The 24,569-nt window shown below is 43.3% G+C and overlaps 1 protein-coding gene across 2 annotated transcripts in view; it reads left to right on the forward strand.

Annotated features, from left to right (window-relative positions):
- The first annotated feature begins 12,231 nt into the window (after positions 1–12,231).
- Positions 12,232–24,569, forward strand: part of TMEM185A (transmembrane protein 185A) — a 35,012-nt gene continuing 22,674 nt past the window's right edge. Inside the window, exon 1 of one of the 2 annotated variants that reach the window (XM_084871212.1) lies at positions 12,232–12,383. In XM_084871212.1, the coding sequence (XP_084727338.1) occupies positions 12,346–12,383 (38 nt within the window). In that variant the 5' untranslated portion in view covers positions 12,232–12,345. The remainder of the gene's footprint in view (positions 12,384–24,569) is intronic. The other variant, XM_084871211.1, reaches the window with a different exon arrangement.

Below are 24,569 nucleotides of genomic sequence, written 5' to 3' on the forward strand. Positions count from 1 at the left end.
ACATTTTCAAAGGAGAGATTGTTAGAGTCTGGTGTCAAAAATTATACTAGAAATTACTAACCACTGTAAATCCAATATACACCAGTTTCCTTCTTCATGTACATTCAGAAATGTGGGAGGCAGCAGAGATTCACAGATGGATATTGTGATCTTGCACAGGAAGAAAGGAAAAAATCCACAGCCATATGAGATTTCAGGGAGTATTGCTATGGAAAGTGCAGAAAGGTCCTCTGGAATGAAGGGGGTGAGCCCTATCTGCTGAGAAGTGTAGAATGGTTTGAAAATTCATGTGATGGTGGATTTGAAGCACCTTTCACACAGCAGGGAGGCACTGGAAAAGGGTGGAGAATTTCAAGAGAAATGTGACTTTCTGAGAAAGTCTTCCCAGAAATGAAGGTTTTTATTTTTTTCTTCACTACAGATTATAGCAGCTGCATTTTAGATCCTCTACCATGCAACTGTCGACTGGGAGATGTCAAGTGTTCATCCTCACCTTATCTTCCTCTTCCCTGAATGAATGGGGACCCTGCATTGCCAGGTCTCTTGTACTTAGCAAGGGTTGTGTGACGACCCTTTGCCACTGAATGTTGATCAGCAGTGTTGTTTGTCACAACCATTGCTACAGAAGGTGGCACAGGGTCCGTGGATTCATTCTCAAGCCATGAGAATGAAGACACAGAGCGCTGTGCTAGCTCACCCAGGGACTTAAGCCATGCAAATTTTCCCTTGAGAAGTGAGATGCCAGATTGTGTTCTTTTAAGGCCCTGGACAGGGATGTGGGTGCTCAAAAAAGGAGCCGGCCCACTGGAAGCTAGCTACAGGAATTCCTTCATTCCTCCTGCATCCCTAGGCTCCTGAGCCACTCCAATCTACCCCTCAGTGCTGTGATGAGTGGTGGTAAGGAGGCCAACAGCCAACTGGCCCTGTTGGCATGGTGGTGTCCTTCTTCTGGGGCCCTCATCATTGCCCCCATCGCCACTGCTGCTCACTCTCTCTCCACTCTGGCCCCAGTATGCACATCTTGGTTTTACTTTGCCTGTGTCCCCACAGACAACCACCCAGTTTCCAGTAATGATGTTCATATGCAGTTATCTTTACATGACGGCCCTTGGAAGAATATCCCCTTTCAGCCAGTGTGGTTCAGGCAGAGCTGCTAGGATGTGAGGTATCAACCTGGTGAGTGCCCTAGTGATTGATAAATAATAATCACTGTCATGTGACCATGTGACTAATCACTGTGACTGCAAGTTATTTTCTATATATGCAAAGGGCTAATATGCTATGCTAAGTGTCCATCCAACTGGTTTTATGATACACACTGACCACTAGGAAACAGACACTCAGTGCAGGAGCTGCCGTGATGCACACTGGCCACTTACAGAGAAATGGCACCACAGACCTGCCTCCCACAAAGCAACACTCAGCTTCCCCCGTGTGGGACACAGGTCCTACCACCACCCCAGAACAAAAGCCCACCAAATTACAGCCAACATTGCTGAGACCCCATGGTGCAAAATGTGGTCCACAGCTTAGCCCAGCCCAGCCAGAAAACAGTGGCTGTGGGCACCGGGTAATGACATCACATAGCAACACCCTGCTTCCTCTCCATAGCGATGACTAGCCTTCTTTCATTTCTTCAGCCCAGGAACACAACATGCTTTATAGCCAGATGCAAACATTTCACATTTTAACCAAATGTCTGTGAAGCATTTTCCTGTGCCTCACCTCATTTGATCTTCACAGAAGTCCTGGAGTAGGTAGATAGGAGACTGGGTGGAATCCTATTTTCTTTTCATTAGCCAGAAAATGGAGATTTAGTAAGCTTAGAGACTGACCCAAGTGAAAAGAAGAAAGAAATGGTGGATCTTGAAAATGACTTCAGGTTTTGTCACTGTGAAGAATTTAGTCACATACTGCTTCAGTTAAATATTTTACTCTTTGGTGCCTGGACTTGCCGGCCTTTTGCCTACTTGGGCACCGCTGGGCTTCAGATTCCTGTTGTAGTGAATGGAAGTAGTCTCCCAGCTTGCCCTGCTCACCTATAGGGAAGCTACTGCTGCTACAAAACATCAATAGGATACCAACTTCCAGGCGAACAGCCTCACTAGAGAGCCCTGAGTTCTGGAGCCAATGAAGTTGGGAGTCTCCTGTCACTGCTACTTCTCAGCTCTATGACTTGGCAAGTGACCTCCCACTTGTAAGCTCGGGAAACCCTGCAACAGCATTATTGAAGGAACAGAGCCCATGCCTTTGCTGTTCCCTGGAGCCAATGCAGGAGAGAGAGCTACATAACCAGACACCTAGAGAGGAGCAAACATGGGAAAACAAAGAAACAGCCCACATATGAAAGAAAAGAGGCATCACCAGAAAAGGAAGTAAACAAAATTGAGGCAAGCAATATTTCAGAGAAAGGGTTCAGGGAAATGGTCATAAGGTTGCTGAAAAGGTTAGAAGACAAATTCAACAATATGTGTAAGAACCAAGAGGAAATGAAGAAGAACCAAGAAAAAATGAAAAATGATATCACTGCAATAAAGAACTAAATATAAAGCATCAAAAGTATACTGGAAGAAGTGGAGGACCACATCAGTGAGCTAAAAAACAAGGTAGGAAAAAATACACAAGCAGAGCAGCATCTAGAAAAAAAAAAAAACAAACTTTAAAAACAGGAGGAGAGCCTAAAGGAACTTTGGGACAATATGAAACAAAACAGCATCCACATAATAGGTGCCCCAGAAGGATAGGAAACTGAACAAGGAATAGAAAACCTGTTTGAATAAATAATGACAGAAAGCTTCCCTGATATAGGGGGGGGGGGGGAAACTCATGCAAGTCCAAGAAGCTCACAGAGTACCAAACAAAATAAACCCCAAAAGACTGAGGCCAAGGCACATTATAATTAAATTGGCAAATACCAATGACAAAGTAAGAATCTTCCCCTAACTGGTTTGACTCTGTGGATAGAGTGTCAGCCTGCAGACTCAAGGGTCCCAGGTTCAATTCCAGTTAAGGGCATATATCTTGGTTGCAGGCACATCCCCAGTAGGGGATATGCAAGAGGCAGCATATCAATGGTTTTCTTTCATCAATGTTTCTAACTTTCTATCCCTCTCCTTTCCTCTCTGTAAAAAAATCAATAAAATATATATATTTTTAAAAGAATCTTTAAAAGTGGCTAGAGCAACAGAAAGTTACCTACAAAGGATCCCCCCTCAGACTAGTGACTGATTTCTCAACAGAAACACATCAGGCCAGAAGGGAACAAACTCTCCAAAAATTCATCTGGAATTTAAAAAGAAAAAAAGACTCCAAATAGCCACAGCTACCCTAGAAAGAAGAACAAAGTTGGAGGGATCACAATACCAGACTTTAAGCTATATTACCAAGCCATGTTCTCAAAACTGTCTGGTACTGGCACAAGAGCAGACTTATAGACCAATGGAACAAAATAGAGAACCCAGAAATTGACCCAAGCCATTATTCTCAATTAATATTTGGCAAAGGAGGCAAGAGCATACAATGGAGTCAAACAGTCTCTTTAATCAACGGTGCTAGGAAATTTGGTCAGATACATACAAAAAACTTAAACTAGATCACCAACTTACACCATACACAAAAACAAACTTAAAATGGCTAAAGGACTTGTATGTAAGATGGGAAACCATAAAAGTCCTACAAGACTCTGTAGGCAGCAAAATTTTAAACATATGTTGTAGCAATATCATTACAGACACAGCTTCTAGTGCAAGAAAAATAAACAAATGGGACTATATAAAAATAAAAAGCTTCTTCACAGCAAAACGAAACCATAAACAAAGCAACAAGAAAGCCCACTGCATTGGAGAACATATTTGCCAATGTTATCTCTGATAAGGGCTTAATCCCTACATTTACAGGGAACTAATAAAACTTAACAAAAGGAAGATAAACAATCCAATCAAAAAAATGGGCTAAGGACCTAAATAGACACTTTTGAAAGAGGACATTCAGAAAGCCAAGAGACATATGAAAACATGGTCAAAGTCACTAATCACCCAAGAGATGCAAATCAAAACAACAATGAGGTACCACCTCACACCTGTGAGAATGGCTATCATCAACAAATCAACAAACGACAAGTGCTGGTGAGGATGTGGAGAAAAAGGAACCCTTCTTCACTGCTGGTGGGAATGCAGACTGGTGCAGCCATTGTGGAAAACAGTATGGCGTTTCCTCAAAAATTTAAAAAATGGAACTGCCATTTGATTCAGTAATACCACTTCTAGGAATATAACCCAAGAATAAAAAAATACCATCAGAAAGAATATATGCACCCTTATGTTCACAGAAGCACAATTTACAATAGCTAAGATTTGGAAACACCCTAAATGCCCATCAGCAGATGAGTGTATTAGAAAACTATGGTACATCTATACAATGGAATACTATTCTGCTATAAAAAAGAAAGGAATTCTTACCATTTGCAGTAACATGAATGGAACTGGAGAGCATTATGCTAAGTGAAATAAGCCAGACAATGAAAGAAAAATACCACATGATCTCACTCATCTATGGATAATAAAGAAAATTATAACCCGATGAACAAAAATATAGATAGAGAGGTAGAGAAGCATTGAACAGACTGTCAAATTGCAGCAGGAAGGCTGGAGAAGGTTGGGGAGGAGAGGTAAGAGATCAACCAAAGGACTTGCATGCATGCATATAAGCATAACCAATGGACGCAAGATCTGGGAGGGGGGTGAGGGCATGTGCCAGGGGGTAGGGGAGGCTGGGGGAAGGTCAATGGGGGAGAAAAGAGGACATCTGTACTGCTATTTGTAATACTTTAAACAATAAAATTAAAACAAAAAAATTATTTTACCCTTTGTTCTCCCTGAATAATCTACAATAATAATCTGCTTCATATTGATATTTACTGCTATGTTGCTGACAGTTACCTGAAAGAGAAGTCTTCACTGGGCTGGAAAGAGTTTAGCTAAAACAGAAAGCAGGTCAAATTAAATATATATATATATATATATATATATATATATATATATATATATATATATATAATCTTGCTGAGGCCAATTGCACATGTGTTTCCATCTGTCGTTGTTGATTAAATTTGGTTGACATTTCTATTATAGAGAAAGGGTGAAAAGTGATATTAAAATATTTATTCTAATTAATTTTCTTTCAATGTGCACAAATTCATGCACTGGGCCACTAGTTTTCAAATAATTTCCTTTGTTATGCTCAAATGCTTGATTAAACTGATGGTCTTATTCAGGTGATTATTAGGGATTGATGTCAGAGGATAAGCTTGAGGCAGAGAGGGTGGCAGGGGTGCCTTGTCAGTCACCCACAAAACCAGCTTGGACCTTGTGTTCCAAACAGGCAATTTGAGCAGAGGAAGGGCTGTAGCACATGGTCGTCAGGATGCCTCCACCCAGGCCACAGATACCTGAGAGCCAAGTGAGGATTTGAAAAGGACCTGGGAAAAGGAGAGCTTTGGGTCGAGGGATGCAGGCTTGGAAGAGGCTCAGCATTCCCAGGAGAGTTGGAAAGAGGAGTACCCGCCAGATTCCATCTGATCTGCCCTGGGCTGGCCTGTGGAAGAACTGAGGGAAGCGGCAGCAGGAAGTGAGCTGGAACCCTTGGGATATCATAAAATGATTGCCTTTGGGACAAGTGCCAGGACCAGAACTCTGTGGGGCACTGCAGGATGAAAGTAGGAAAACCAAATGCCCATTACTGGAGGAAACTGATTGCTGTGAGTTAGTGCTCACACAAGGAGGCTATGGACCACAGGGCAGGAACAGCTTGGACATCCTGAGAATTTCCTAGGTCCTTCAGGGAGGCCTTTTTAAGGTACAGTAAACTATAATGTAACCTCTACAAATGCACACTACCCAGTTGTATGGCCAGTCCTAATGAAGGTGGGGCAAAGCACACAGGAATTCAACTGCCTATCAGTAGGAATGTTCTGAAATTTTTTAGATGCCCTGAGCCTGCCCCATGAGTGGCTGGTGTGATGGATCTCAGTCATGGTCCTGCTCCCATGAGAAATCACCATTCTTCTGCCAGGACTATAGCCTGTTCTGAACTCCAGGCTTTTGGGCAAGGCGCTGACCTCCTGCCTGGCTCTCACATAAACTCCTCTGCAGGAACTACCGTGTTTCCCCCCAAATAAAACATCTTCCGAAAATAAGACCTACTTACAGGTTTCCTTCTGAGTGAAATATAAGGCAACCCCCCAAAAATAAGGCCCCCCCTAGGCTCTGTCTCAGAATGAATATTAATTTACCGTAACCTGGTCACTAGGGCCGCCCCGACTGGTGTCTAGCAACCAGTGACCTTAGGCGGAGTCCTGACATCACTTCTGTGTGGAGGCGGAGCGGAGGTCAGAGTGAGCTGTGAGCACGGGGCGGGAGAGAAGAGGAGACTTTCAAAGATGCGTGTAGAAGAACAGGAAGATTAGAGCGGACGGACTCAGCGAAGGTGGTGAGTGCTGGTCTGTCTCTGGTAACGCTACCTGATGCTTGCGGACGCCCTCATGATAACTGAAGATTCTCAGTCAGTGGCAGACCCTGCTCCAGCCCAGATCCAGGCCCCAGCAAGCCCAGTGACAGTCCTCAGGCAGTCCCCAGGGGGTAAATGTCTGATAAAAGAGTAGGGGGGATGTCTGGTGAAGGTGTTCAGTGGCACAGGGGTGGGGGGACGGGGATCACTTAAAATGACACAGGAGGATCAGAGGGGGCAATCAAAATGACACAGGAGGATCAAAAGGGGTTACTAAAATGGTAAAAACCCCCCCTCTGATTCTCCTGTGCCATTTTGATTCCCCCCTCTAATCCCCCCTGTGTCATTTTGAGTGATCCCCCTCCCCCCACCTTGATACCCCAATTCCTTTTTTTTACCCCTAGAAATGAGCGCAAAAAGAAAAAGCTACTCCGTGGAGTACAAGAAAGGAATCATGGAAGACTCTTGGGGCCAAAATCTTACTGCTTTCTGCAAAGAGAAGATGTTGAGTATCTGATTGGTCCGAAAATGGTGAGCAGAGTATGGTAACCTCATTGAACAAGTGGACAAGGGAAATGCTAAAAAGTGCAAGTGTGGATCAGATCGGCAACCATTATTTTCCGAGCTGGAAGACCTGATCTGTGAATGGGTTGTTGACAGGAGAGCAGAGGCTTTGGTTGTAAATAGGGCTCAGATTCAAGAATTTGCCCTTGCAATGGCACCACAGTTTGACATAGCCCCCGAAGTCTTCAAAGCATCACAACACTGGCTGGATAATTTCCTTCAGTGAAATGAACTGTCTTTAAGAAGATCTACAACATTATTTAGGTTGGAAGATACTCAAGTTATTAAGCGAGCACTTGCATTCAAGTCCTTTATTGATGATGCTGACTTCTCTAAATACAATCTTTCCAACATGATTGCTATGGATGAAACTACAGTGTTTATGGGCCAATCATCTCAAACAACAATTGAACAGCGGGGTGCCTCCTTAGGGTACATTCCCTCCACTGCTTACGAAAGTGCACGTGTTTCCTGTATTTTGGCAATTCGTCTGGATGGCACTAAAATCCCACCTTTAATCATTTCTAAGGGCAAGAAGGAAAAGATTGAACGTGTTTTGGGCATTTTTATTCTTGAAACTGAAAAAGCCTGGGCCACACAAGCAGTTATAAGGAAGTGGGTCGATTTAATGCTGCCACTTGTTATGCTAGTGGTCTGCTAGTCTGGGATGCAGCCAGCACTCACCGCACTAAAGACATGAAGACATTTCTTCATGAAAGGAAAATAGATCAGATAATGATTCCCGCAAGAATGACAGCCTATCTCCAGACTCTTGATATTGCAATAAACAAGCCATTCAAAGACAATTTGTGCATGGAAATTAATGACTACATTGAAAATAGAATGGAGAGAAATCAGCGTGGAAACTTTGTGAAACCTAAACTGCAAGAAGTTGTGACTTGGGTGAAGAATTCATGGGAGAAAATCACTGACAGTTGCATTGCAAATGCACTGCGAGCAGGCTACCTTGACAAGAAGTACTCATTTAAAGACAGTGCTTTTGCTAAACATGAGAGATTTGGTCCTCTGATTCTCAAAGAAATGGAGTCACAAGAAATTCACCAGGAAATTCAGGAATTGGATTGTTATGATGATGTTCCAGAAGATGATGATATGATTGTCATTGAATAAATAAGTAAATTCTTGATACTGTAGGATTCACAGTTTGTCTGGTTTGTGTTGACAACTACCGTACTACCGTACCATATACAGGTATTAAATTTCCTTTATTTTCATTTAACAATAAATGTGTACCATATTCTTCTTCATGGAAAAATAAGACATCCCCTGAAAATAAGACCTAGCACATCTTTGGGAGCAAAAATTAATATAAGACACTGTCTTATTTTCTGGGAAATAGGATATGTTTGGAAGCTGTCTTGGGAGAGTAATTGGCCCCAGGTTTTAGCCTGCCTTTGGTCCCTTTGCTGGGATTTGTTATAAGGATAGGGGTGGGCTCGTGGCAGGGTGGAAGGATGTAGTGTGTGACACAGAGGGTATCCACAAGGCAAATCAGAGGCAAAGCCATGTTTGCCCAGCTCCCAGAGGACCTATCAAGGACTCCATAGACCCATAGACACCCACATGTGGATGCAAGAGAGTACAGTCCCTGTTGGTACTTTGTAGGAGACTGCTGACCTGCCATGTGCCTGACCTCCAGCCTGCCCAGGGGCGTGAGCCACAGGACAACTTTGCTTTCCATAAATCGCAGCTAATTTGAAGCAGAGAGGTACAAATACTATGGAAAATTCGGTATGTGAGGCTTTGGTTAAGTCCTATTATTGTCATACTAGGGGCCTGGTGCATGAAATTCATGCACTTGGGGAATGTCCCTCAGCCCAGCCTGCCCCCTCCCACAGACTGGGAGCCCTCAGGGGATGTCCTACTGACAACTTAGGCCCACTCCCATGGGGAAAGGGCCTAAACCACAGTCTGGCCTCCCTCTGTGGGAGGCAAGAGGGCTTATCAGGGGAAGGCGCCAGCCCCATCACCCCATTGCTACAGCCACTGCCAGCCACCACAGTCTCCAAGGTGTTTCTTTCAACACGGACTCCAGTCCCTTAACCATGAAAAAATTACAACTTTCTTTAGGCATTTTCAAGATGTGTCTTTCATAGTATATGACATTTCTTTTGTTTGTTTGTTTGTTTGTTTGTTTTTGTCTTTACCTGAGGATATTGATTTTTAGAGTGTAGAAGAGAGAAAGAGGGAGAGACAGAGAGAAACACCATTGTGAGAGGGACACTTTGATTGGTTGCCTCCTGTATGAGCCCTGATCTGGGCCAGGGAGCAGCCTGCAACCTAGGTACATGCCCTTTATCAGAATTGAATCAACACCCTGTGGTTGGCAGGCCAAGGATCTATCCACTGAGCCTAACTGGCTAGGGCAGGATATGACATTTCTTAGCTCTTCCAGCAGTGGACCTTGATTATTTTCTCCAGGAGTGAGGTGGAAAAACCCTAGATCACCTTCTTGGATTCTTATTAACCAAGTTACCAAGAACACTGCAAGTGGTGGTATATAGGGGAGCTTAGCCAATGAGCAGTCAGAAAAGTTGTTTACGCTCAAACTGGTTTGGCTCAGTGGATAGAGCATCAGCCTGCAGACTGAAGGGTCCCAGGTTTGATTCCTGTTAAGGGCATGTACCTTGGTTAGGGGCACATCCCCAGTGGGGAATGTGTAGGAGGAAGCTGATCGATGATTCTCATCAATGTTTCTGACAGTATCACTCTCCCTTCTTCTCTATAAAAAATCAATAAAATATTTTTTTAAAAAAAGAAAAGGTGTTTCCTCTGCATCCCATGCACAGAGGATTCCATGTGTTGTGTCCACTGGGCTAGCAGCATGTCCCCAGCCACTGGGGGCATGCCAAGCCCTCCAGCCATATGTTTGCTGTGTCCGCCAGGCTTGGGGGCGTGGACCCAGGCTACTTGACACAGGTGCACATGCAAGTGGCCATGGGGCAGAAGTTCTCACCCCACCCTGCAGTCACTTGTGCTTAGTGTGCCCGGTTGCTTGTACCGGGACCCTGGCTGCTTGGTGCTAGCGACTGTAGGCCATTCCTGGCCAGGGTGTTCTGGGACCCCAGCCACTCAGGGCCTACATGCTGGCTTACAGGCTCGAAGAGGCTTGAATCCCAGGATGTTCCCCAGACCCAGACCACTAGGTGCCCATGTATGCAAATTAACCCACTATCTTTGTTGGATTAATTTGCATACTCACTCCTGATTGGCTGGTGGGCATCACAGCGGTACAGTCAATTTTCATCTTTTTCTTTTATTAGTGTAGATATCCTCATGGACAGGGCTCTCCTTGGCAATTTGGTTTGTCAGAGCAAAAGAATACATGGGCAATTTGTTGTGTATGCATGTCCTATTCCTTAGGCTAAACAGTACCCCCCAACCTGGTCATCTCTGGGCTTACTATGGTCCTGAAGAGCAGTCGGTTTAGCTGTGTGAGTCCCTGTGACCTCATCAAAGTAGTACCTGCCATCAAGGCTCTGAGGACACTGAAAGCTTTCCTGGTCTCTGTGAAACTTTTGAAAGGGCAACAATGCCTGTTATTTAAGTGTCTTAACAGACAATTTTACTCCTTAATGCCTTTTTAGGGTGAGTCCGACGGTAATTAAGATGGTGCTAGCCACTGTCATGTACTCTTTGTAGCAGAGTGTGGGTTGCAAGTTCAGCCAGACCCCATTTGCATCTTTAATCCTACATCCCTACTAACTGGGTGGCTCAGGGCACATTCTACAAGTTTTTCTGTGCCTTGGAATTCTATCTTGTATTTAAATGTTTATTGGGAACCTCCTCAGGGTTGGTTGACTCTTCCTGAAGGATAGGCAGGGGAGGTGGACCAAAAACTCTGGTGCTTCAGCAGCTGACAAACTTGATTCAGATTACTCATCCTTAAAACAAGCTCATATAATAACACCCATTTCCCAGTGGGTTTGGGAAGCCAAATTACTACCTGTGAAATGTTTTCAAGTTCTCAGAAGAAAGGTTATACATCACACCAGAGTATGACTATCATCATTGTGATCTTCTGAAGCTGCCTCAGGGCTAACCTGTATAAAATTACCATTCATGGAACTATAGTATTGTAACAACGGCTATTATCCATAATACCAGAGTAATGTCTAAAGTATTGCTATGCTTATGGAAAACTCTTAAATCACCCGGAAGGAAATGAAGAAGGTAGGCTAAGTGACCTGCTGTGAGTTTGTCCTGATCTCCAATTCCAAAAGTAAATAGACTCCTTGAGGAGGCAGACAACTGTAAGAGCACCAGACAACAATAGCATTCTTAGTGCACCTAGTGTATATCACACAGTGAGTGTGTCCTGCAAGTTGTTGTGGAATGTTCCCAACAAGTTTAGAAAGTAGATTTTATTATCTCTGCAGAGGAGAAAAATTGAGGCTCAAAGATGTTGACTGGTCCAATGAAGATGAACCTAGGAGTTTAAATAGATGGTCTGCAGTGGTGAAAGAGACCAGACGTAAGGTGACCAAAAAGTCTAGGCAGGAGCCAAGGAGTCTCTGAATTAGGTTAGCAAAGCAAGGATGATTGCCAGATTTCCAGTTCGGGCACCCCCCACCCCCACCCGTGAATATCTGCTTCTAAAGGAGAGGCAACCCAGTAGGGGAAGGCCTTAGAGAGGGAAGGTAACTTTGGTGCAAGGTAACCTGAGTTTGAGTAAGCCAGCATATCCCTTTGAGCTGGTCTGCGCCTTGGGAGGGAAGTTGAGAAGCAGACTTTGGAGTTACTGACCCATCTAAGCAGTGCAGCCTGGGATAAGATCGCCAACATGCAACTTTCACCTTTGGCCACTTCTTCCCTTCCCCCAGGAGCCTGAGTACTCACTAGAGGAAATGTTCAGAAGGCAGCATGGGTCAAGGCAGGTGTCCTGGAAGACCTCACTGTAGGCCTCCTAAGCTGCCGCTCCTTCCCCGCAAGTCTGCGTCCTCCTTGGGCTCTCCGCCCCTCCCTAGGACTCCAGCCTCTAGACCCCACAGTCTCCTCAGCCTGCCAGTAAGGGAAAGGGTCAGGGACTGGCATAGCTCAAGACCCAGGCTCTTCGGGCGGGGCCTAGAGCGCATGCGCGCCTGCTGTACGGCAGCCCGGAAGGAGGGGCAGGAGGCGGTGGCTCTGGTTTCTCAGGGTGGCAGGCGGCAGCAGCGGGGACGCGGCTGGCGCGGGCACCATGAACCCGTTGTAAAGCACAGGCTGCGAGGGAGGGGGGCGGGGGGAGGAGGAGGCCTCGCGGTGAAGTTCTCCGCCATGAACCTGAGGGGCCTCTTCCAGGACTTCAACCCGAGGTGAGGCGCTGCGGGCTCGGCTCTAGGGAGGCGCAGCGGTGCTCAGCTGCAGCGAGAGGCAGGGCACCTGCAGCCCCGGGCGCCTGCCTGAGCTTCCCTGCGGGTGCGAGAGACTCTCTGGGAAAACAGTTTGTCTGGGCTCTGGCCCGATTCCTCCTCCCGAGCCCTGTACTTTCAATCCTCTGGCCTGCGGCACAGTTTAGACTCTCCCGGCTAGGTCCCCTGCCTGGCCCCGAGGGATCCCCGCTCTTCTTAGTATGCCCTCTCTTATTGCTGTCCCAACTTCCCCCTCTCAGTTCCAGCTTTTCGCACTGCTCTGCCTCCCCCCTATTCTCACAAGGGCCATTTCACTTGCCGGAACACCCCTCAGCCTTTGAGGTTTCCTTGGAGGTAAGCCCATTTCTCCCTTGTTAGCTTCTTTGTGGGGCCGATATCTGATATCTGAAACGTTGAATCCTTGGAGTCTGTGCCAGAGTATGGCAATACCTTACATAATGCCTTTGGGGGTGAACCTGACAGTTTTCCATGCGGGTTTGCTCATATGTTCACTATAAGTTTATTTGCAGGAAGTAGATATTGCTGTTCTATTTCCCTGCAATATTCCCCCAGATAGTGGGGGAATAACAGTGGACAATATGGAGAGAACACTGGCTAAAGAATCAAGCATCTGTCCCTCCACTTGCCCAAATGTTCTGTAACTGTTCCCTCCCTCAGGCTATGAGCCCCCGAAAGCAGCGACCATCTCCTGATCCTCTCACTATCCCAGCACCTCCCATCATGTCTGACAAATAGTACCCACTTAAGAAATATTAGGGAACTAAATCAGACCGGGATTGGAGACAAAGCCATATGTAACTAGGTGATTCTCTGCTCATCTGAAAAATAAGGGGTTGGCCTAATTGATCTCTAAAGCCCCCTACTCTATGAAGGGTGTACTTATTTCTCTTATTTGTTGGTGGGAAGCCATGCACTCAATAAACCTTTTGTATGCTCGGTCTTATGCCAGGTGCTTCAGATGCTAGGAGGTTCCAGCTTGGGGGTGGAGAAAGGCATGTAAATACTAGTAGACAGTTTACAGCACTGTTCAATATTATACTGTGGGAGCCCAGTGGAACTCACTATCTGGGCCTCTTGTGAGGGATGAAAGAAAGTCTGAGGTGGGAGGGAGAAAGACATAGAGTGTGTTGGGAATGGGAATGCTGTCTTCTTAGGGACGGAAACATTTTAAGCTGCAAGCTATTGTGACTTCCTAGGTGCTTTTGTTCCTCTTTGAGCACTGCTGAGTTCATATTTGGGTCTGTAGTGACAAAGTCCCAGTCACTGTAGTCATGGTTTTTTTGGCTCGAAGGCACTCTACATAGAGGGTCTTGTTGAGAGCAGGTTACTGAAAACAAACTGTAGTGTCTTCCTCTGCTGCTTGTAGGAGCTAGGGCTGGGTTTCAGGATTGGTGCTGGAGTTGGACAGGCCTTGTGTGTTTGCATTGTTTGGTGAAGGTGATAAAATATGTCAAACCTGAATTGTTTTGCATCCTTGGACCACTCGTTTATCTGTCCATTTTATCTGTATAATGAGTGTAATCTCTTAGCAGGATAGAGAGGCCAAATTAATGATTGAGTACAAAGTGCTGTACAAATAGAAAGATTCAGGACTATTTTATAAGCTAATAGATAATTCAAAAGCCACAAAGAACTTTGAGGAGTAATCTAACTGGCTTTCAGAGTTGCCAAAGCAAAATAGTGCTGCACAGATACTATCTTGAACTATTTTTTCCTCTAGCATCTTCCCCCCTCAAAAAAATTGGTATATGAAAATTACAATGAAAGATTAGGTATCTAAACAGCTTTGTAGTAATCATCAGCATATTTGTCAACACTTTAAATCTACTTGAAAAGTTTTAAAATCTTTTATAGGGTGCCATTTTCCTGAATCAGTGGGACTGAATGGTGTTACCCCACAGTGGTGACTGCTAAGACAGTGGCCAGGGAATATCAGCAAGTCTGATATATATTATTTTGGCTGGTGGTGTGTCATGTCTTGTGGGCACATCTAGTTTTTGACATTGTTCTTTAGTCTTGATCCATGAGGAAGAGGACCCTCCAGACAGCTAGAAAGCAAACTGAGGTGTTTAGACAAGAGATATCTTGTGCTAGGACCCCAAACCTTATCATTGCTGCCTTGCTTTCTGCCTCTAATTCAGAACCAGTTATACATCTTCTTAGCCCATGATTTTGGCACATACTGTACTCTTTGCTGGGGATGTTTTCTTCTCCTCTCTTCTCCTATCCTCCTGACCTAGTTAACTCCTATTTATCCTTGAGATATCAGCTCAAACCTTATCATTGCTGCCTTTGATTCCTCTTGGTACTACTTGTGTAGCATGCTGTATTCTTCCATCATAGTACTTATTTGTACCCTTATATTTGTGTGTTTATTTGAGCAATGCCTGTCTCCCTTATTAAATTATCCCCTACTGTAGTCCTCTCATATAAGCTCCATGGGGCCAGGCCAGAACTTCATTCATTATGGTACTATGCATACCTGGAATAGTACTAGTATCTGGCTCAATAAATATTTGTGGAATGAACGAATGAATTACTCTCCAGAGCCTATGAGAGAAGTCTAGAACTGCTTCTTTCAGTCACTGCTTTCCTGATGGTGTGTGGCCTGGTTCTCTTTCCTCTCATTCTCTTCCCTCCTTTAAAAAGCAGCCATTCCACTGCAGAGATAGGAAAGGTGATGACACTAAGGAAGGACGTGACTGCCTTTGCTTCTTGGATTATGTGCATCACAGAAATATCAATAGTTTAAGGTAACCAGATGTCCTGCTTTTGGCGGGACAGTCCCGATTTTTGGACTTTTTTTAAATGCAGAGGGACGCGGGACAAATTGTTAAAAATCAGGACCTCTGGTCACCTTAAAATAGTTACTATCATGGTTTGGTGGTCCCAATTCATGGGATATGGCTTCAGATCTCCTTTCTTACCTTTTGATCTTGGTCAGTCTGAACTCACTGTTGTATTGCCAACGCTCTGAAAAACTACATTGATAGAGAATGATTCACAAGTGTCAACACTCAATTGCATAAGACTGATGACCCTCTGCCTATTTCCATCTGGCATAGAACTGGTTGGTCATGAACTACTTCTTAAGTACACAGGTTAGGACTTGCTGAAACAGATTCACTGGACTCACCAAGTCCTTCCTTGCATGCCTGAGGCTTCCTAATGGCTAGGGAGCCTATTCATTGAATTAGCAAACTGTTAGAAGTATAGGCAAACTGACTCCAAGGTGTTCCTGAGAGATAGAGATCTGGAAGTAGGTGACATTAAGTTGGCACACTGCCCTCCCTATGAAGCACTGGGATTTTCTTCTGTCTTGGTGGAATTGCTGGCTCAAAGAAGGACCTTCAACCCTGGTAGCCAGGCAGTGCTTGAAAGCTGTGAGGACTTGGCTAGGCATTCTGTCATCTGCAGTGAGCTCCTGACAAAGAGTGGTGTATCCTACAGGTGTGCTGGATTGAGAAAAAAGCAGAGGAACCTTGCTCTAGGACAGTGGTCGGCAAACTCATTAGTCAACAGAGCTAAATATCAACAGTACAACAATTGAAATTTCTTTTGAGAACCAAATTTTTTAAACTTAAACTCCCTCTAACACCACTTCTTTAAAGGAGACTCGCCCAGGCCGTGGTATTTTGTGGAAGAGCCACACTCAAGGGCCCAAAGAGCCGCATGTGGCTTGGGAGCTGCAGTTTGCCAACCATGGCTCTAGGGATTTCTTCCAGTGGGTGTGAGGTCAGTAGTGTTTAAAAACTTCCATGTGCTTCAACTTATAAAGTTATTCTGGAGTCTAAGTTATCTTGTCTCATATTTGAAGACAGGAAAAATGAAATGTGATTGCTGGTAATTGTTAACAAAAGGCAGCTACCTGGCCTTTAACAGTCTGTTTATAAAGGATTCATATTTAAAGCATTCATTACTCAAATATCTCCCGAGTTCCTGCTGTGTACCAAGACATGTGCTATGTGCTCTGAGTACAAAAAGAAATGGGACATAGTCCCTTTCCATGCTCAAGCCCAGAAGAAGCAGAAATGGAGAGAGAAATTAAAGTTCAACACAGGATGAGACATTCCAGAGACAGGAACAAAATGCTGTGGAAGCACAAGGGGCAGAGCCACTAATTTTGTCTAGAGCATGCTGGGAAGGTTCCACAGCTTGATCTTGAAGGATATAATTATAGGGTTTTGTCAGCCCAGAGGGCAGGAAAGGTGCAAAGTATGCAAAGGCATGAGTTCATGGGAGGGCATGGTATGTTCAGAGAGTGGTGAAAGGTCAGTGTACTGAGAACACTGCTAGTAACACGTGTCATGTAATTTAAAAATATTGTACACAGTGTTAACAATTACTTAAAATATTATTTACATATTATTTTTAAAAAACACAGCATTGAGTGTATGTCAGTACTGTGAATGAACTACTCACCACCCAAATGTCTGTTTACCTGTCATTCTGTCATCTCAAAGCACCTGTAGTAAAAAAAAAAAAAAAAAAAAAAAAAAAAAAGTATTTTGATTATACTGAGGTTATTATTAGTAACTTGAGATCGAGTGCACGAATTCGTGCATGATGGGGGGTCCAGCTGGTTCTAACCCTGATCAGGGTGGTGGTGGGAAACTGATCTGGGCTGGGGCCAGCCAGGGAGAGAGGCTGCAGGAGGTTGGCCAACCAGCCCCGCCCCCCACAGTGTGCATCATAGCAACCCGTCATTCCAGTCACTTAGGATTTATATATATATAGATAGCTGTGACTTATGGGCACCTACCATATGCCAGGCACAGTGTCAGTATTTTGTATCTATTGTCTTGAATCTTTACAACAACCTTGCTAGTTAGATATCAGCCTTATTTTACAGTCTTAGATAGCTTGTGACTTCCCTAAAGTCACACAGGCAATAAGGGGCCAAGTCAGGATTCTAACACAAATAGATCTCCTTCTGAAGCCTGTGTTCATTCCTGTATGCCATACTAGTCTCTAACTTAGTGACAGTCTCCCCACCCCATGACATAGTATGTTCAATATACTAAGGAGCCTTCTGTTTTGAGTTGCAACTGATTAAAGGCAACCTTATTCAGAGTTTACACATCCAAATGTGTATCATCCTTCAAAGAAGCTACTTAGGGAAAAGAGAAATATATACAGAATGGGGCAAAAGTAAGTTTACAGTTCATATAAAAAATAATACAATAATCCTGTATAATAAAAGGCTAATAAGCAAATTGACCAAATGGTGGAACAACCAGTCGCTATGATGCACACTGACCACCAGGGGGCAGATACTTAATGCAGGAGCTGCCCCCTGGTGGTCAGTGTGCTCCCACAGGGGGAGCGCAGCTCTAGTGAGTGCAACGCCCACGGTGGGAGCCTCTCCAGCCTGGGCTATAAGGAGCGAGGGGTCCCAGACTGCGAGAGCCCAGGACTGCAAGAGGGATGTCTGACTGCCAGGAGCGGGCCTAAGCCATCTGTCGGACATTTCCTGAGGGCTCCCAGACTGCGAGAGGGCACAGGCTGGGCTGAGGGACACCCCCCCCCCCCACTGCACCCCCCAGTACACAAATTTCATGCACCAGGTCTCTAGTTAGTAAATAATGATACAAGAATAAACTTTTTAATGTACTCACAACTGTAAACATACTTTTGCCCCACCCTGTACATATATCTATTCCATTCCTTATACCCTTGTTACATATCTGAAATTTCCTTTTGAGTCAGATTACAAATCATATAAGGAAATGGTTTATTGTTCTGTAATCATATATAATTTTGAACTCAAATAATGCCACCTAGTTTGATCATGCATCTTATTCATTAAACTTGACTCTGACTTTTGGTTGTTTCCAAAAATTGAATATCCTCTTGGTCAAGTTCTGACAGCAATGAAGTTATTCAGAAGGACAGACTGCATTCTCTCAAGTGATTCTAGGAGGCATACTCTAAAGATGGTTTGAGCCCTAGCTGGCTTGGCTCGGTGGGTAGAGCATCAGCCTGTGGACTGAAGGGTCCCAGGTTCAATTCCAGCCAAGGGCACAGCCTAACTTGCAGGCTCGATCCCCAGTACGGGGAGTTTGGGAGGCAGCCAATCAATGATTCTCTTTCATCATTGATGTTTCTGTCTCTCTCTCCTTCTCCCTTCCTCTCTGAAATCAATAAAGAAACATAACAAAAAAAAAATTTAAAAAAAAGATGGTTTGAGCCAAGAAGTGGAATAGTGCATTGCATCCCAGGGGAATTGTTTAAAGGAGACAAGTCTAATTTGAATGCATAATTTCTGGTTTCAAAAATATTTTTCTTATACTTGGCAATTACACACATATTTTTCTTGGCTGTGAGTTCTTTGAAGGTCGGGTGTTGAGGCATTCAACAAATGTACTGATGAGTGATGTTAAGTATAAATAGACATGCACCACTGGACACTTTGTTGTAGGGGAGAAAGAGTGGGTTGGAGGAGTTTTAGATGGTTTCCTTGGACTCCAAGGTTAAGCTTGCCAATATTGAGCTTTGGGTTTCTAATAGCCTTTCCTGATTATAGTTCATGTCCATACAAGGTGACTAGAATTTAACATGAAAGCCTTGACTTAAGCTCTGGAGATGGGGTCTTTATAACTGATTATTTGTACTGTGTGCTAATAGGGAGAAAAGTCTCTTGGTTATACTAAGACCTGACAGTGAGAAAAATGATTGTTACAACTGTTCTGTTTTATAAAAATCTAGGGTCCCAGTGCATGAAATTCCTGCACTGGAGGGGGATCCCTCAGTCCAGCCAGCTTCCCTCTCACAGTCCAGAAGCCCTCAGGGGATGTCCTAAACCAAAGTCTGGCCTCCCTTTGCCTTTGCCAGAGGCGACAGGGCTGATCAGGGGAAGGCACCACCCCCATCACCCCGCTGCTGTGGCCATTGCCAGCCACTGCAGCCACCAAGATGTTTTCATCAACACAGACTCCAGTCCCTTTACCATAAAAAAATGCCTGTGTCCGCTCTGGGCCTGCTCAAGCTGTGTTGCAGCAGCTCGGGCATGCCCCCTGTCTATGTCACCACCCACCAGCTCCTGCCTCCTCCGTTGGAAATGCCTCCACCTGAGGCAGTGTGACATTAGCACTGGGCAGGCCGGCGCACACCTCTGCTAGGGGCGGAAGTCCCTGCCCCCATCCCCACCCACCAGCTCCTGTGGCTCCTGTGCATACACAGTCTGTTGACCAGTCATGACTGGGACACCTTAGGACCAATTAGCATATTATCTCTTTAGATAGATAGATAGATAGATAGATAGATAGATAGATAGATGATAGATAGTAATAGAAACTAAACTAAGTAAGATTGATTATAGGCTCAGGGCTTTTACTTTCCTTATATTAACACATTGATTGATATATTATATGAGCAGCCTGATGAGGAGACAGGCTTAGGCCCAGGTTGTTTCACCTATGACTACACAGTTTTGTGCAGTCCTTGGCTCCTTATACTTCTCTTTAAAAGTGATTTGTTTTTATTTGGCTTTTTTGCTTCCTTATATCTATTGGTTAGATGTTCTTAAATATTTTTATCTTTATAAAAAGTTTAAATTGCCACTAAAAGACATTAAATTTGGTTAGTAAGATTATGATCAGTGTGAGAGGTACAGTCCCTTTAACAGTTTGGGACAGTGTCAGCAGATTGTCAGTTGGGGTCATTGTCTGAAGTGTTAGACATAGAAGTACTCACAGGGATGTGTCACCCAGAGCATTCATGTGTGTGCATGTGTGTCTGCTCTAATTAAGCCAGCAGCTTTCACTGGAGAAAACTGAAGGGTCTAAGAAGAGTTCAGTTGATTCTTTGGATTTGCAGAAAAAAGATACTAGAACACTTATACTCATAGAGTCATCTTTTTACTAAGTATATTCCCTTCCTTCTTCTCTCCCTCTCTCAATTCCTTTCCCCTCCCCACAAAGTGGAGAGGGAACTTGAGCCTCAAGCCAAAGCTCCATATAGACTTTAGAGAGGATACTAACTTTATAGTCTGATCCATGTGAGGCTACTAATGATCACATGCTATCATTACTGATTCAGATGAAGAGTGGAATAAATCTATTTTAAAGGTGTACTTAAAAAAGTGAAATTTAGGAAATGGTGGTTAATGCCAGAATACTCATTAGAACCTCCATTTGCTGGTTTGTGGAGAACCAAGCAAAGTTTATTTTATACTTGTTCTCTGGTCTGAATGTTTCCTGCTAAGTAACACAGAGTAGTATTGGATTTGACCATGATTTTTTTCTTAAAAGAAATAATTTTCTTATTACTGTGTTATTGCTGTATTGTATTCTCTTCTTGCCTGCCAGGTTTATAATTTTCTATTTAGTATGCTGTGTTTTGTTGTTGTTATTTGTTTGTTTGTTTGTTTGTTTGTTTTAACTTGGTTCTGGCCGGGTAGCTCAGTTGGTTAGAGAATTGTTTCCATATGCCAGCGTTGCAGTTTTAATCCCTGGTCAGGGCACATACAGGAATCAAGCACTGAATGCATGCATGAGTAGAAAAACATATCAATGTTTATCTCTCTCTCTTTCTCTAAAGTCAATGAATAAAGATTTTTTTAAAGGTGATTGTATTGTTTTTTCAATCAAATGTGTAGTTTGTTCTTTTTTTTTTTTTTTTTTTTTCAAAGAACCAGTTATTGGAGTAACTTAATTCCGATTTTGTATCTATCTTTCTACTTTTAATTTTATTATTTCTTTTGCTTCTCTGTGTTTCCCCCCGCCCCCCCAAATTTCTTAGAAACTCAGTTCACTAGTTTTTCCTTTGCTTCATTTTTCTTTCTTTTCTTTTTTTGCTTTTATTTACACTTTCGGAGTGGGGCCATGTATTTTATTTATCATGGTAAATATAGTTACTGTTGATCGGCAGTTCCCCTCTGCTCTTATTAGTCTTTGAGCATCTTCAGGGCAGAGACTGTTTTCTCATCATTTTTGTGTATCTCACACATTGCAGGCACTCCAACAGTTTTTTTAATTTTAAATTAGATTTGTGTTTATTGTATATCAGTACCCCATGATTCTTTTTTTTTTTAATGTAACAGATTTTACTACTTCTTTTTTTTAAATATATATTTCATTGATTTTTTACATAGAGGAAGGGAGAGAGATAGAAAGCTAGAAACATCGGTGAGAGAGAAACATCGACCAGCTGCCTCTTGCACACCCCTACCGGGGATGTGCCCACAACCAATGTACATGCCCTTGACCAGAATCGAACCCGGGACCTTTCAGTCTGCAGACCGACGCTCTACCGCTGAGCCAAACCGGTTTCGGCTATCCCATGATTCTTTATCCCCTTCTGGAAAAATCTGTATGCATATAAAGAAAGCATGTTTTTGTTTTTGTTTTGTTTTGTTTTTTTGTCCTGCTACTTAATTCTCTTGATAGAACCATGCTATTTTTTATCTACTTGAGTGTTCATGTCCATAGTTTCGTTAGGAACTGTGTCTACTTTATCTATTTTGATTTAACGGTAGCATGTAGAAGCCTGCAATATCTCTATATATTCTAAAATAAAAATTGTCAGGTTATTTTCATATTCTATGGCCATGTTGTTAGTTTATTATTACTTGGATTTTCCTTATTAATATTTTTATATTTTAATTCTTTTTCTTTGAAATCTGATTTATTAAATTACTGTACTAATAAACTGCTTCTCTTTCCTTACCCAGGCATGATACACCTTTGTCATCTCTTTTCTTGTAGTTGGTTTAACATTTAACATTGATTGCAAGTGTGACTCAAACGCAATAGATTTAATCTAGCAAGTGACCTTCCTTATTATTGAACTGTGATAGGCAGAGCAATGACACCCACCCCCCAATATTCCCTCATCATAATCCTTAGAACCTGGTAGCATGTTCTGTTACCTGGCAAAGAGAAACTAAGGTAGCAGATGGAATTAAGGCTGCTAATCAGCTTACGTGAAAATAGGGAAATCATTCTGGGTCATCTGGTTGGACCCATAATCACAGGTCTTAAATGGAGAAAAGGGAGGTAGAAGAGTAAGGTCAGGGTGAGTCAGTATGAGGAGGACTGGATTCTCCACTGCTGGCTTTGAAATTGGAGCCTAGGGCCATGAGCCAAAGGGCTGTGAGGCAACCTCTACAAGTTAAGACAGGGAAACCCTCTCCTAGAGTCTCCAGAAGTTCACAGCTCTGGTGACGCCTTTATGTTAGCCCAGTGAGACCCATTTCAGATTTTTAATATCCAGAACTGTAAAGTTAATAACTTTGTGCTTTTTAAGGCACTAGGTGGGTGGCAATTTTGTATGGCAGCAATAGAAAACCAATAAAAGGACATTCCACCCTATTTCTATTTTACAGCCCTAGAATTTGAATTGGGAATTATATTTTGTACTACTATTTTTATCCTCTTGTAAGTTCTTTTTGTATCATTCCTATTTTTTATTTTATTTTTATTTTTTCCTTTTATTTTTTTGTTATGCAAAATACAATTTTTTGAAATAAATTTTTATTGTTCATATTATTACAAATGTTCCTTCCCCCCCCACCATTGCTCTCCTCCACCAGGTTCCCACCCCACCCTCTGCCCTTTCCCCACTCCCCATTGTCCTCATCCATAGGTGCACAGTTTATGTTCAGTCTCTTCCCACATCCCCCTCTCCCCTTTTCCCCAAGAATCGTCAGTTCACTCCCCTTCCATACCTCTGATTCTATTATATTCAACAGTTAATATTGTTCATCAGATTTTTTTTTTAAAATTTCCTTGGTTTTTAGATTCACTTGTTGATAGTTACGTATTTGTTGTTCATAATTTTTATCTTTATTTACTTTCTCTTCTGAAAGAACCCCCTTCAGCAATTCATATAATTCTGGTTTGGTGTTGATGAACTCCTTTAGCTTTTTTTTATTAGTGAAGATCTTTATCTGACCTTCGATTCTGAGTGATAGATTTGCTGGATAGATTATCTTTGGCTGTAGGTTCTTACTATTCATCACCTTGAATATTTCTTGCCATTCCCTTCTGGCCTGCATGGTTTCTGTTGAGAAATCAGCTGACAATCGTATAGGTGCTCCTTTATAGGTAACTACCTTCTTTGCTCTTGCTGCTTTTAATATTCTCACTTTGTCTTTTGCTCTTGGAATTTTAATTATGATGTGTCTTGGTGTGGTCCTCTTTGGATTCCTTTTGTTTGGAGTTCTGTGTGCTTCCTGGACTTGTAAGTCTAATTCTTTCACCAGCTGGGGGAAGTTTTCTGTCACTATTTCTTTCAGTATGTTTTCGATATCTTGCTCTCTCTCATCTTCTGGGACCCCCATAATTCTGATGTTGGTTCGCTTGAGGTTGTCCCAGAGGTTTCTTACATTATCTTCAATTTTCTGGATTCTCTTGCCTTCTAGCTTCTGTGGAGGAGTGTCTTCTGGCTCTTTATGTTCCAAATCTTTGACTTGATTCTTGCGATCTTCCATTCTGTTTTTAGGACTCTGTATAATATTTTTTATTTCAGACAATGTATTCTTTATTTCTTGTTGATCCCTTATCATTTCTTATTGATCCCTTATCATTTCTTGTTGATTACTTATTAATTCTAGTTGATCTCTTTTCATATCCTCAAAGGTCTTATCCATCTTTTCTAGGAAATTCTTGAAAAACCTTATAAGCGTAGATTTGAACTCTATATCCAGTCGCTTTTTGTCCTCCATTTCTTTCGTTTGTGATCTATTTCGTTGTCGCATTTCGCAGCTACAGGTGGGGCGGAGTTTCAGGGTGGAGCCACAGCCTTGGCTTCTGTCAGCCCCGCCCTATGCGGCTCCTGGGTCTCAGGGTCCTTCAATACTCGCTGCTAATGCCTATGAGAGAAAGGTGCCCTCGATTTTCGCCTGCTACCAAACAGTCTAGGCTCTCCCCCAATGAGCCCGGTATTGGGGTTCAGTTCAGTTGGAAGTGAAGTTGGAAGTGGCGTTCAGAGCAGTCTGGAGCCCCTGTCTCCTTCCCACCAGGGCAATTCCGCGGCACAGCCAACCGTCCCTTCTCTGCGCGAAATGTGCGCGCTGCCAGGACCTCCTTTCACCGCTCCCCTGGGGCTCTGCCTTACAGCCCAGCTCCCTATGGATGAACCTGGGTCCCTGGGGTCTGGCCTAGAACTGGGGTTCAGAGCAGTCAG

This window comes from Pipistrellus hanaki (assembly GCF_964339955.1).
Source record: "Pipistrellus hanaki genome assembly, chromosome: X".
Lineage (NCBI taxonomy): Eukaryota > Metazoa > Chordata > Mammalia > Chiroptera > Vespertilionidae > Pipistrellus > Pipistrellus hanaki.